Source organism: Anastrepha ludens, chromosome 3 (genome assembly GCF_028408465.1).
Source record: "Anastrepha ludens isolate Willacy chromosome 3, idAnaLude1.1, whole genome shotgun sequence".
Taxonomy (NCBI): domain Eukaryota; kingdom Metazoa; phylum Arthropoda; class Insecta; order Diptera; family Tephritidae; genus Anastrepha; species Anastrepha ludens.
In genome coordinates, this window is record NC_071499.1 from 72,472,676 (window position 1) to 72,486,706 (window position 14,031).

The window sequence follows — 14,031 nt, forward strand, 5'->3', positions numbered from 1 at the left end:
CTGCGCTATGTCTATGTCGTCGTAAAACTCATTCAGCTCATCGTTCCATCGTCTGCGATATTCGCCGTTGCCAACGTGCAAAGGTCCAAAAATCTTACGCAGAATCTTTCTCTCGAACACTCCAAGCGTCGCTTCATCGGATGTTGTCATCGTCCAAGCTTCTGCGCCATACGTTAGGACGGGCATGATGAGAGTCTTGTAGAGTGTTAGTTTTGTTCGTCGAGAGAGGACTTTACTGCTCAGTTGCCTACTTAGTCCAAAGTAGCACTTGTTGGCAAGAGAGATTCTACGTTGGATATATATATACCGTTTTTAAATAATTACATAGAGGTGGTTCAACATTCGTTATTGTGGCACTGACTTATGGTATGAGGTAAAGTTTTTAACGGTTATATAAATGTTTCGATAACTTCAAACCACAACCAACTATGTGTGTGCCCATCGCCACCAAGCCGTTTCTCAGCCTGTTTCTCTCAGCCTATTAGCGTTTAGGTGACGCTCATAACAAACAGGCTGAGGTGTGTGGATTTTAGTTGCCTCATAAGGCAAGCATACATTACCGCGGGTAAATTCTAACTCCCTAATACGCTGGAGGTCTCTTTGTGAATACCCTAATAACATTTTTTTCATAAGGAATTTTTGGTAGATTTCATTTTACGTAAATATTTTGTAAGCCGAATTTTTTGCAGAAATCGATAAATTAATGAAAATATTTACAAACGGTATTTCATAGAAACGCCTATATGTCAGTAGTGAATAATTCCTAGACGGTATCTTTTATTGACATTTTCGAAGTATACAGACATACAATTTTGCAGGATAGAATAATTAAAATTATTGAAACTTATTATGAAAATGGTCGATCTTTAAGGGGTTAGGGTTAGTTAGAATTTTCGAAAAATTGGATTTTCTTAAAGTATAATATCTTAAAAATATTGTGTGAAAATTTGAAGTGAATCCGACAAACACTTTTCGAGTTATTCAACAATTAATAAAGGGCGCTCCGCAGCGTTCGCAAAACTTTAAATGCGTTTTACTAAAGTATGTTTTTGAAACTGGTGATCACTGTAACTTAAAACCCGCTTGGTAGATTTGTATAAAATTTATACTGCTTTTGAAAAACATAAAAAACGCGTGCCCGATCGAACGATTTTTTTTTCAAAATTTCGTTTTTTTTTAATCAATTAATTGTCGGTCAAAAATCTGAAAAATGTTTCCTGAGGTCGCCACTGTTATTGAAAAAATTGTTAATTTTGAAAAAAGCTTATCTATTAATAAAACTAATTTCTCTTGTCCGATTGATTTTAGATGCATCTCCAAGGACTTGTGATGATCACCGCAAGGGACTTCTGCAAAACTTTACAATATAACTTTTATGATAACTTTTACAATTATTAAATTTTTTTTTGAAATTATGCTAAAGTCAAGTCGAAACATAATGTAAAAGGTGCGCCGTCTTTTATGCCGTTATGTAGACGCTGAATAATTTTGTCATTTACCAACAGATCGACTTCAACATACATATTTTCGATACGTCAATTCAGTACAATTTCAACCATGGATCGCTTTACACCGAAACAATCGAAATCGACACTATAAAACCCGAAATGCTTGACAAGCTGATGACAAGCGCACAAAAAAGATTGCAGTTTGTGGTTGCTAATAAAGGTGGCCACTTGATTGATATTGTATCCAAAAAATAGTTTTAATAAATTGTAATAACCAAACCAAATAAAAATATCTCACTTATACAAATCAGTTGTTTTTTTTTTCAAAGTTATTCAATGTTTTCATACCGAAATAAAATATGGCGCATCCTGTATTAAAGCTATATTTCTATTTTTGTCAAATAAAACAATTGACTAACCCCTTAAGAACAGCATATCGTAAACTTCGCGATGTTTTTGTTGGAAATAATAGTCCGAATGAGTCGACAATACAAAGGTTGGTGAAAAAATTCAAGAAATTGGTTCTGTCGAGGAGACTGGTTTTTCGAATCACAACATTCGGATCGAGATAGCTGACCTCAATTCGATAATGTGTGTGTGAGTCCATGGAAATTTCAATTCTCGTATGACAGCCTGTAGACGTGCTCATGGTAGACATTTAAATGATGTAATTTTTCATATAAAATTTTTAAGCGCCGTATTTCGAATTAAAATAGTGAAACCGGAAATAATCTACGTTTTTACATGTTTTATTTTAAAATAACGTCTAGGCCCGTCTTTTGTAAAACATTTTATTACATACACATTTATACCCTATATGAATGGAAGTTTGTTGAAAAAAACTCAGACCAGCTGGAATATAAGTTTGTGAATAAACAAAATGGGCTGCACCTAGTCCTCTCTCAGGACCATATACTAAATTTATTTTCTGTTGCAAAAATGTTGTTGGACAGATTGATTAATAAACAAAATATTGAAAATAAATAATATGACTTGAATTTAAATATTGTTAAAAAAGTATTGCACTTTAAATGAGAAGTGCTGATGTGCACTTTGTGATCGCAATGTTATGCACACACGCAGATGGTGATTATGAAAAACACTTACATAAAAAAGTTAGATACAAACAATTATTTCCGCGGGAATACTTACAAATAAAGGATGGTTCTCCTCTTTCTACTTAAGCGTTTCGTATAGGTTTCGTAGTAAATATTAAAGGAATGAGAGAATAGAATATTTGCAAATTAAAACCAGTTCACCAAATATACAAAATTGCTACTAATAAATTCTATGGAAAAATGTTAGTTAACATATCCTTAATGCAACTATGAATACATAATTTTAATCAACCTCTTATAAATAATTTCTTTAACATGCCATTTTTAATAAAATTATTAATGTTCCTGTTTGATTGATTATTGTATTAGTATATCATTATATGCATATCATATTTTTCTACATCATTACATTAGTAATGAGTCATGAGTCATGAGTATACCATATTTCTGTACTTAAAGTATTCACTATATGAAGTTGGTGATGCAGTTCGTTAGATGGTAAATTTCCAGTAAACTTTTACCGATCACTTTTATATAGACTAGACAAGTGCACGAGACTGAGGCATCTGTGTATAATTCAGGCAAGTTCAGGAAATGCTGTAAAAAATTTGTAAGCAGCACAATTCCCAACAGTATCGAATAACACTGTGGAACAAATTCAGGTTAGCAAAAATTAGGTCCATTCTGAGAGTGGCGGGTGAAAATAGAGGCGAAATTAGAAGACCCGTATCGCGCCGTTTTTTTATGTTAGTTCGAATTTTGTTTTAATCGGCCTTCGAAGTTTGCAGTCAAAAATTTTCGAAATCAATTTTTTCAAAAATTGTAATTGTTGCACAGGTCTCTAGCAATAATTTGGCTTTTACAGATTGAAAAAATATCAATTAGTCGACGAGTTATAGCCAAAAAACCATATAAACAATTTTGCTCCGATTTCGAACTTCGAAGGCCGATTAAAAAAAAATTCGAACTAACATAAAAAAACGGCGCGATACGGGTCTCTATTTTCACCCGCCACTCTCAGAATGGACCTAATTTTTGTTAACCTGAATTTGTTCCACAGTGTAATTCGATATTCAGTGAGCCTCACCAACTGAGATAAAATAGGTTTTCTTGTGAGGTTGCGGAAATTGTTAGACAAGTAACCGGCAAGTTGCAAAAATAGTTAAATTATATATTAGGTGCGCAACTAAGTTTTCGCTGTTTTTTAATGAAAATACAGCTTTATTCTGAAAAAATGGTTACAAGTGAATCATCTTTCTGGTAGATCTCGTATACCGTCGCGGTAAAACTGTTCATCTTTAGAGGCTATCCACGGATCAAGCCATTTTTTGATGTCTTCATATGAATGGAACTGCTGGTCAGCTAGACCATGTGTCATCGATCGGAGCAGGTGATAATCAGACGGCGCAATATCTGGAGAATATGGCTGGTGGGGTAGGACTTCGCATTTCAGTGTTTTCAGGTAGGTTTTAACGGGTTTGGAAACGTGAGGCCGAGCGTTGTCTTGCTGTAGAATCACTTTTTCATGCCTCTCCTCGTATTTCGGCCGCTCCTCTCGCAGTGCTCGGCTCAATCGTATCAATTGAAGTCGAAACCGATATCCGCATTAGTAACTTGCTCCCCCCAAATACATATCATAACCTTCGTAGCGTGAACATTCGGCCGAGGCGATGACGTAGAAGCATGACCGGGCAGTCTCCATGACTTTCTTTTCTTTGGATTGCTGTAATGAATCCATTTTTCAGCACGCGTCACGATGCGATGAAGCAAACCCTTCCTTTTTTGCCGCTGGAGCAGTTGTTCACAGGCGAAAAAACGACGTTCAACATCCCTTGGTATTAACTCATAACAACCCAAGTCCCCTGTTTCTGAATCATTCCCAAAGCATGCAATGCTTGGAAATGGATTGACTGGTAACTTCTAATGCTGAAGCAAGTTCTTCTTGCGCTTGACACGGATCCTCATTGAGCAATGCCTCCAATTCAGCGTCTGCGAAGGTTTTTGGCCTTCCTTCACGCGGACGGTAGTCAACATTAAAATCACCGTATTTGAAGCGACGGAACCAATCTCGGTACGTTGTTTCACTTAAAGCAGCATCTCCATAAACTTTTTGTAGCTCTCGATGAGAAAGAGGGAAATCACCACTTCCCGAAAATGACGATTATTCGGCACAAAATCAGACATTTTCACAAAACCCAAAGTATATGATACCAAAACAAAATCACTAATGTGTCGAAGCAGTTTGTTTACCATATGTCTAAGCTTGGTTTATGACGCTTAGGTTATGTTAGAATCGACTAGTACACACTGCTGGCGGCATCTATTGATAGTTGCGCACCTCATATTTAATTACGCACTGAAAATACGCAACCTATATCCAACACTAGTAAGGAAAAATATCGATTAATAATATACATATGTACTACTCCATACTAAATCTAACAAATGCCAATTTAATGATTAAACCGACGGAAATGGTCTTTTGGAATTCGCACAGAAAAAAATCCATAACAAGATGTATAACCTTATATAAATCAAATATTTCTTATCCGATTTGTATAAGTTGGGTATCGTTGGAAGTGCTATAAGGGGTTAGGGGTAGTCAGAATTTTCAAAAACTTGGATTGTTTTTTGCATTTTCTTAAAGTATAATATCTTAAAAAAATTGTTTGAAAATTTGAAGTGAATACGACAAATACTTTTCGAGTTATTCAACAATTAATAAAGGGCGCTCCGCAGCGTTCGCAAAACTTTAAATGCGTTTTACTCAAAAGTATGTTTTTTGAACTGGTGATCACTGTAACTTAAAAACCGATTTCTAGATTTCAATAAAATTTATACCGCTTTTGAAAAACATAAAAAACTCGTGCCTGATCGAAGGACTTTTTTTTTAATTTCGATGTTTTTAAACAATTAATTATCGGTTTTTTTCTCGAAAAATATTTCCTGAGGCCGCCATATTGTTAATTTTGAAAAAAAAGCATCGATTAGGCAGAAGATTATCCACTAATTTCTCTTGTCCGATTGAATTCAGATGAATCTCCAAGGGCTTATGATGATCACCGCAAGGGACTTCTGGAGAAATGGGCTCCACAACAAACAGCGATAACTTTTACAATTATTAATTTTTTTGTTGAAATTGAGCTAAAGTCAAGTCGAAACTTGATGTGTGTATTAATGCTATGTTTTTATTTTTGTAAAATTAAGCAATTGACTAGCAAAAAGAAATGATTGAAAGTCATAATTTTTTTGGGCCTCTGACTACCCCTAATCCCATAAGCCAGACAGTATTTCAGTTTTATTATCTTAAATTTTATTTTTCCCACAAAATACTTTTTTAAAAGGCTATACTTTTTAAATTCAAAAATTTCCTTCCATATTGAAACAGTATAATTTACATTAGATATTTTTCGAGGTGGAGTCTCGAAGATTTCCGAAGCTATGTCTATTTGAAAATACATTACCAAATCACAAAAAAAAAGATCGAATTTAAAGCAAATAATTTCCCGAGAAAATTAAGTTAATTCTAAATGTGATTCCAAATAATTTAATTCAAGCCTTCCATGCGCGCCTTAAAAATAGAAAATCCATTAAATATATTTTTTTAACTAACTTTTATGTTTTCTCCAAGTTGGAGTCTCAAAGCTTTTAGAAGTTATGATTGTTTAAAGATACCAAACACAAAAAGAAAATAAATCGAATTTAAAGAAAATAGCTGCGCAAGAAAATTAAACTCTTTCTTAATTCCATTTGAGTGTTTGGAAAGGATTTACTTTCAAATGTCTTAATCTAAAATCCTCCATTCTATCCGCGCTATTAAAAGGAAATCATTAGTAATTTTTTCAACTAATTGTTATTCAAAAAATAAAATGTAATATTTTTCCGGTTAGCAGATAAACGAAGTCTACACACTATCCCCATTTATATTCAAATTCGACCTGTTCCACATTATTATACAATATTTTAACTAAATATTTCTCCAATTTTGTGTCCAATCAATTTCTCCGGTGAGCTAGTCGTCATGCATACTTAGCTCCACTAATTCACAACAATTCCCAGCACAGGAAAAAAATCCACTTACCTCGTTTTTTCGCTTCAATATAATAACCAAGTATTGGACCACGTCCCGATGGACCATTGATCCAATGCATTTCTACGGCGCTTAAGGTCTTTGTTAGTATTAAATCGCGTGGTGCCACAGGTGACCCTTCCTGCGGGCCAGTCGTTACATTTTCGCTAACAGCCGGCCCATATTCTATCGTTTGTGCGCGCACTGTGAATGTGTAGGTGACTTCCTCCTCGAGATTTTGCACCTTCAAGCTTGTGCCGGATACTTTTTGTTTGACTTGTTTGCTGAATTCTGTAAGAATTTTAATTAGTTTTGATTGAATTAAAAAAAAAAATTGCAATTTCACTAAGAAACTCACTCTCGTTCTCCTCGGTGGTCTCGTAGGTGACCAGGTAGCCTAAAATTTCGCCATTAGGAAATCGCGGTGGATTCCAAGACACCTTCAAGCTTTGCATTGTAATCTCTTCAAATCGCAAATTGAGTGGCGCACTCGGTAGTCCTTGCAAGGTTTTAACAGTGATAGGTACCGAGCGCGGTCCATCGCCAGCCGGATTAAATGCTAGTAGCTGTATGCGATACTCAGTAAATTTGTCTAAAAATACTAAACTATGCGATGTGGCTGTGGCTGAGACCACCTCAATCTCCTCCTCCCACTTGCGTCCCTCTTCGAGCTTTTGTGGGGAATCGATGACCAAATAGAAGATTTTGTAGCCCAACAAATCGCCATTTTGCATGCTTTGCTTAGGCGGCTTCCAGCGCAAACGCACTTCTGTGCTAGATATGGGCGCAGCATCAACTGCACGTGGTTCACCGGTTGGTACCGCTTCGCCAACGTATACTGCTACAGGCGGTGAAGCAGGCCCGGGACCTTGTGAGTTAAAGGGCAGCACAACGATCTCATAATTGCGATCCTGTTGGAGATCTGAGAGTACCACATTATTGACATTAATACCCATTACATCAGTCTTGGGCGTGGCTTGCAGTGCAGTTGGGAAGTCAGCCAATTGTTGATAGAGAATGCGATAGCCACCAGTTGCTGCATCGCCATTCCACATTGAAGTCTCCAAAGCAAACCATTGTACACGTACCGAAGTGGTCGTGATGGGCACCACTTTCAAACCGGATACGCCCGAGGCCGGTGCAGCAGGCAATGTACGCACGACAATACTTTCTCGACTGAAAGCAGAGGGTCCCAAATCATTGGTAGCTTGTATCCGGAATTGATATGTCGTGTAAGGTTTTAGATTCGTTGCTGTGTAAGAGGTGAGTGCAGGATCTACACGCTCTGGTAATAGCGACCAAGGACCATCGTTCTCACGCATTTGCACGGTGTAGTAGCGCAGTGGCGCGAAGCCATCGCGTCCTGGTGTCCAACTGAAGGTAATCTGATGTGCTTGCACTTGGCTGCGTGAGATCTGTGGCATCGAAGGCGGTTGCGGGCGTTCGCGATTGTTTGTTGTATAGACGAGTGCCGAAGCGGTTTTACCCCAACCGAGGCGCGTCTGTGCTGTAACGCTAAAAATGTAATAACGCTCGGCGAGCAGTTGCGTCGCGCGGTATGTACGGTCCGAGGGAGGGAATTCGCGGCTGTAGTTTAAGTTAGCGCTACCATTTAGCGAATATGTAACCTGATATGCAAGAATTTCGCCATTAGGATCGTCGGGCACGTCCCAGATGATGCGCGCCGTCGAGAAAGAAACATCAGGGAAGCTGACATTTGATGGTGCGCCGGGTGTATCTTCAAAGGTTTGCACTCGTACTGGTGGTGTGCTCAAGGCACCATCACCGAGACGTGTGAAAGCGAGTACTTGTATGTGGTAGACGACGAACTTTTTCAATTCGGTAAGTGTGGTGGTGAAGGAGGCATTATTGGAGATAGTTTTGTGCAACACTTGACCGCCTCGATTTGTGGCTGCATAGAAGACTTTAAAACCATCGATCTGACCATTGCGATGTTGTTTCGGCACCTCTCCCCAACGCACTACGATGGTTGTAGAAGAAGTGGCATTAGCCTGTACATCAAGTGGACCATACGATGGTACAGCCTCGCGCGTACGCTCAGTAGCTATAGCGCTGTGCCTAGGGATGAAAAGATAATTTAAAATATAGATGTAGAAATATATAAGAAACATAAAAACTACATGCGCTGTTTTTTTACAGAAACACTACAACAAAAGACTGAAGCCATGTGTTTGGCGCATTTTATATACATAGTTCTTAAAATATACTACAGCTCATTTCACAACGTAAGAAATCTTTGCATATATAAGTTGAAGTTTTTTAATCCTTTACTGGAATATGTTTCAAGTGGTATCTAAAAATATTACTTACTTTGAACATCCCACATCGTTGCAAGCACTCATAACCACGTCGTATACCGTCCACTCTTCTAGTCCCTCCAAAACATGTGAATTGGCAGTGTGATCATCGATCATGACGCTCTTAGCTTGCACACGGGTATCACTCTCCACTTGACGATATGTGATATTGTAGCCACGTGGATTTCCAAACCATTCTGTTTGCTGTAAAGGAATCCAACGCACGCGAAGTTGTGTGGCACTCATCGCACGCACTGTTACATTGAAGGGTGGATGCATTGGGCGAGCTTGTATCGTCTGAAAGTCCTTAGTAGACTCTGAAGGGTGCGAAGTACCCACCACATTTGTAGCGCTCAGCCGCAAACGATACTGCGTGAAGGGCATGAGCCCCGTGACAGTGAGTGTTTCCGCGTCAGGATCGGATATTTCGCATACTGTAAACCAAGTCATATTGCGCGCAGTCTGTGCCTCTACTTTCCATTTTGTGATTGATGAGTTGCCATCGAAACCGGGTGTGAATTGGAGTACGACAGAGAAGGCTTCAATGTTTGAAAGTGCTAAATTCGTTGGTGGGTGTGGCAACACTGGTTCCACACCCGATTGAATAGTGGCCGTTTTAGCTGGTCCGGCACCAACTTTAGTCCAGGCGCGTATTTCAAACCAATAGTGTGTTGTGGCCTGCAATTGTGTGACTGTCAGTTCGGTGTCTTCGGCCGTGAGATTGACAGACTTTAATGTATCGGGACGATCCTTTACTTGGTAGCGCACGCTGTAGCCAGTGAGAATGCCGTTTGAGTTCTTTGGTGGTGACCACAGCACCTTCACCGAACGATCTGATACATCGTCAAAGTGCAATGCCATTATCTCATCAGGTACATCTTCCAGCGTCTTCACGTGCACTTTAAAGCTAGGCACACCATCGCCGGGATCGGTAAAGCACAGTACGGTAATGTTGTAGTCCGTAAACTTATCCAATCCAGTCATTATTGCTTTCTGTTCTGCCAGTGGATCGAGTAAACTTGGCGGTACTGTAATCATGCGTTCTTCGATATCGCGTGCCTCCCCATCAATCATTTCAATGCGCCAGGCTTGAATTTTATAGCCTTGGTTTATGCCATTTATTTGCTGCGGATTGGGTGGCGTCCAAGTGACAAGTACCGATGTCGAATTTATTGCGCTAACTTTAACAAATGTAGGTGGCGCTTCGGGCACACCCTCCTTAGTCTTAATCTTGGCGCCGTCTGTATAAATACCAACACCCATATTATTGTACGCGGCAATTTGTACGATGTAGTCCTTCCATGTAATGAGCTCTTGTATTAGGAAGGTCCGTTGCGCTTCATTGGTTATATTCTGATATGTCCAGGGTACATTGTTGTAGCCAAAAAGCCGATAACGTAGTATGTAACCAAGTATCTGTCCATTACGGTGCTCCTCGAGTGGTGGCTGCCACTGGGTAATAATTTCCGACATCGAACGCGCCGAACCGACGAAACCGACTGGCGTACCCGATGGCGCTGTGAGTGGAAGCGAAAGTATTGTAAAATAGTTTCGTTACAAAGATAGAAGTCATAGAGAAAATGAATTTTAAAAGTGGTTTATTTGATGTACCTCGGTGAAGCGGTAATTCTACAAATTATTTTACACAGCCGGTATTTTTTTAGGCGCATAACGACAAAGAGGGATACAATAGCGTTAATACATTAATGTTAGCGTTATTTTTTGAAAATAGTTATTTTTAAATCACACTAATCTGAATACAACGAACGGAAAATCTAATTTCAAAAGCGTATTTAAAAAAAATTAACAAATGAAATAAAAAAATAAAAATAAGTAAGACATTGAAAAATGAAGCGAGGATATTTCAAATTCTTTATTGCTTAATCTCCACCGCTAAAAATATTTTGGAGCAAATAAAAACTTGCAGCATGTTTTCAATATCAAATTTTCATTAAATCAATTATAAATATTATACTTTCTTCGTCAAAAAAAAAAAAAAATTATTTAGTGCTGAAGATTTAAAGGATGTTCAAAGAAATTTTTGTAAGTACACAAACTAAAGCTTTTGTGCGCCGAGGTCTACAGTGTTCTCTATATAAGCATTATACCATCAAATTTTAATCAAAATTTCATAGTTATATAGATAATTCTTAAGATTGAGCACAATTATAGTATTTAAATTAAACAATATTTTAATTTAGTTCACGCTTGCAATGGTCTGAAATTGACAGCAAAGTTTTATGTGAACTAAAATGTTTCTTATTTTCTAGTTTCAATATGATAAACTTTTGTGCCTAGTTGGTCGCTCAAATACCAACTGATATGCCATATGTGTTAAAGAAACTCGAAAAATGCCCAAGAAAAGCTGGTTGTGTAAAATTTTCTTATGTGGTACTCAGTTCTTAATAACTTTGCCACATTTATAACTACTATTTCTTTTTAAAGAGCACAAGACAGTCCAGGTTTTAAACAAAAATATATGTGTGCTTAAGACCAATCTATTACAGGTGAGAGCAGTAGACCCACTGATTTGTTTTGTTTCTTTCTTCTTGTAAATTAAGATGCCAGCACAAAATGCCATTCTATTTTACACTACATTACTTTCTTTTGTAGCAGCACTTTTATTTACAAAACGTTGTTGTTGATCTAGTGTCACCACCTTTAATATATTCGCCCTCTGTAGGCTTCATTATTACTCAAAGGAAAAATGGCATCGTTGCCTTTTTTCCTTTTTTTTTGCTTCCATAAGATTTTCAAATAACAAATAGCTCAATTGTTCTTGAGCATTTGCTTGAGTATTTCAAATGAATTCATTAATTTGACCGGCTTAGAAAAGTAGTAGGTTTTACAAAGTAATTCGATATTTTGCTTAGACAAAAAAAAATTCTAAAAATCTAAATTTGAAAAGTTAAAAAAACTAACTAATTTTTAAAACAACTTTTATAAAAACTTTAAAACAATATTTTTTATAGAATCAGTACTCGTACGGTATGTCACATAAGCACGTAGTCGTAGACAAAAAAATAAAAAAAAATCTTACATATGAGTATAATATACGGTATGTACCCAATATATTGACTTATCGATACTGAAATTTTATTGCAAAAATAGTCATATATGGTATATGTAGTAATGTCTCTATAAGAAACGAGTATTTCCTGTCATCTTCGATGTTGCTCTCCACAATTTCGACTCCTAGTTCTCTACAGAACTAAAAAAATTCTCGGCACTGTTACTGCACATTTCATGACCCACTTCACGAAACTTCAACTTGATTCGAGTCTAAAAATGTGCAATGGAATGAATATTCACTCAACAATGGCTGTTTGAAAGAACGCGTTACTTAACGCAAAATGCACAACTTCTCGCAAAGTTATTGGCGGATCATTTGAACTATGAGTCAGAACTATTTTTAGAAGTCATCGTTCTTATAAACCTATGCCCTTCATTTACCCACTTGTTCATAAAAAGCATTTCTGAAATTTTTCAGCAACCTCTAATTTTAGCCTAACACATTTCATCTAACGTTACTCTAATTTACTGATCCCTTCCAAATACGCTAATTTATCGAGGCCATCAAAATAGACATCTGTTTTCTATGTACATTAAACTCTATTTCAACGCCGAACCATTCCTTCAAGTTATGAAACAGGTTGCTGATAAGTTGAAGAGTGCTTAGTCTGATGAATATGCTGGAAAAAGCAAAACAGCATTTCGTAATTTGATTAAATCAATTTTCCCAGTGCGATTGCGGACTTGTTGCCAATGTATTGCAAGTGTTCTGGTGAACGATAACTTTTCCTTAGCCAAATGCTGCTGTATTTGAATCGATCAAACAGCTTCGCATAATATGCGTCAGTGGTTTTAATCCTGTTTAGGTAATGAAATTGTATAATACCTCGTGCATAAAAAAAATCTGTATCCTTGACTTTGGTCGTTGGGATTTCGGCTTCGATATTCGGTGTGCTCATTCTGCACCCTAAAAATTCACGAGATGTTTAGTTGCCAATCAAAGAATATCATGCCGAGGCCTCTTTCGACCATTTCTGGTGTGCGACCAGATCTTTCGGCGGTACCTGCGCATCGAAAATGAAGGCGAATCTATTAAAGGTGATAGCAGTAGATTGCTTATTTTTCTTGGCAGTATATTTGTTTATTTTCTTTCGCCGTGTACATTAGGTTACCAGCACAAAAGAATGACGAAAAGCTGTTCCATTCGCACTATTGCCGTACGTCAGCCGTTCAACGTAGTTTGACCTTTGCTTTTTCTTTTTTACTTTAATATGTTTTGAAATCCTAATGTAAAAAACGTTGTAGCTGGACTAGTGCCACCACCTTTAATGAATTCGCCTTGATCGAAACTGAGTGAAGCAGTGGTTCCAGACGACAGCGAAAGCTCTCCTTGTGTCATTTCCATGAAGTGGAAAATAGCGTTCGGGGGAAAATAGGACAACATAAGCACTAGACTTTCACTATTTTTGTTTTTTTACGAAAATGCTCGGCAGTAGCCGTTTGCCACATTTTGAGTTTCTTGGAATGTGAAAAAAAACTATCCTAAAGCGCAAGAAGCTCACAAATTGCCGAATCTGCCTTAGAGCTCTGTTAGTCAATGACTGACGTATCGCAGTCCCCCACCACAGCCCGTAGAGAATAGAAAATTGAGCAAAACTTATCCCGTGGGAAACAACTGCGTTCTTATAGTTACATATTTACACAATACATCGGTTTGTGTGCTTTTGTGTTTAGTTGTATTGACACAATGTCGCTATTGATATACACACTTTTTCACACATCCGCGTTATAAGTTAAAATTTTTCATTGTTTAATAAACCAAAGTCAAAAACCACCAAATGCAAATAGTTCATTTATCTATAATTACCATTATCCAACATTGTTTTTAAGTTATTTTAATAAAAATCATAATTTTTCTAAGTTAATTTGTAAATGATTTCGAAATGTACTGTTTGGCAACACTGTGTGGTGAGAGAGTAATCAGCTGACAGGATTTTACGAAATATTCTAAAATCCTCCGATAAAATCTACGAAACTACAATCCGGAAGCGTTGTAATTTTTCATTTATATAGGGCTCTCATTAGTTTTATCGCAACAGCTGACCCGATCCTGCGTTTACGTCGGT

The 14,031-nt window shown here is 37.4% G+C and overlaps 1 protein-coding gene across 1 annotated transcript in view; it reads right to left on the reverse strand.

Moving 5' to 3' along the window:
- LOC128858204 (protein sidekick) overlaps nt 1–14,031 on the reverse strand; it is a 102,842-nt gene that overhangs the window by 6,395 nt on the left and 82,416 nt on the right. The window contains exons 9-11 of the mRNA XM_054094272.1: nt 8,907–10,410; nt 6,934–8,654; nt 6,588–6,866 (exon numbers count right to left, since the gene is read on the reverse strand). Of these exons, the coding sequence (XP_053950247.1) occupies nt 6,588–6,866; nt 6,934–8,654; nt 8,907–10,410 (3,504 nt within the window). The remainder of the gene's footprint in view (nt 1–6,587; nt 6,867–6,933; nt 8,655–8,906; nt 10,411–14,031) is intronic.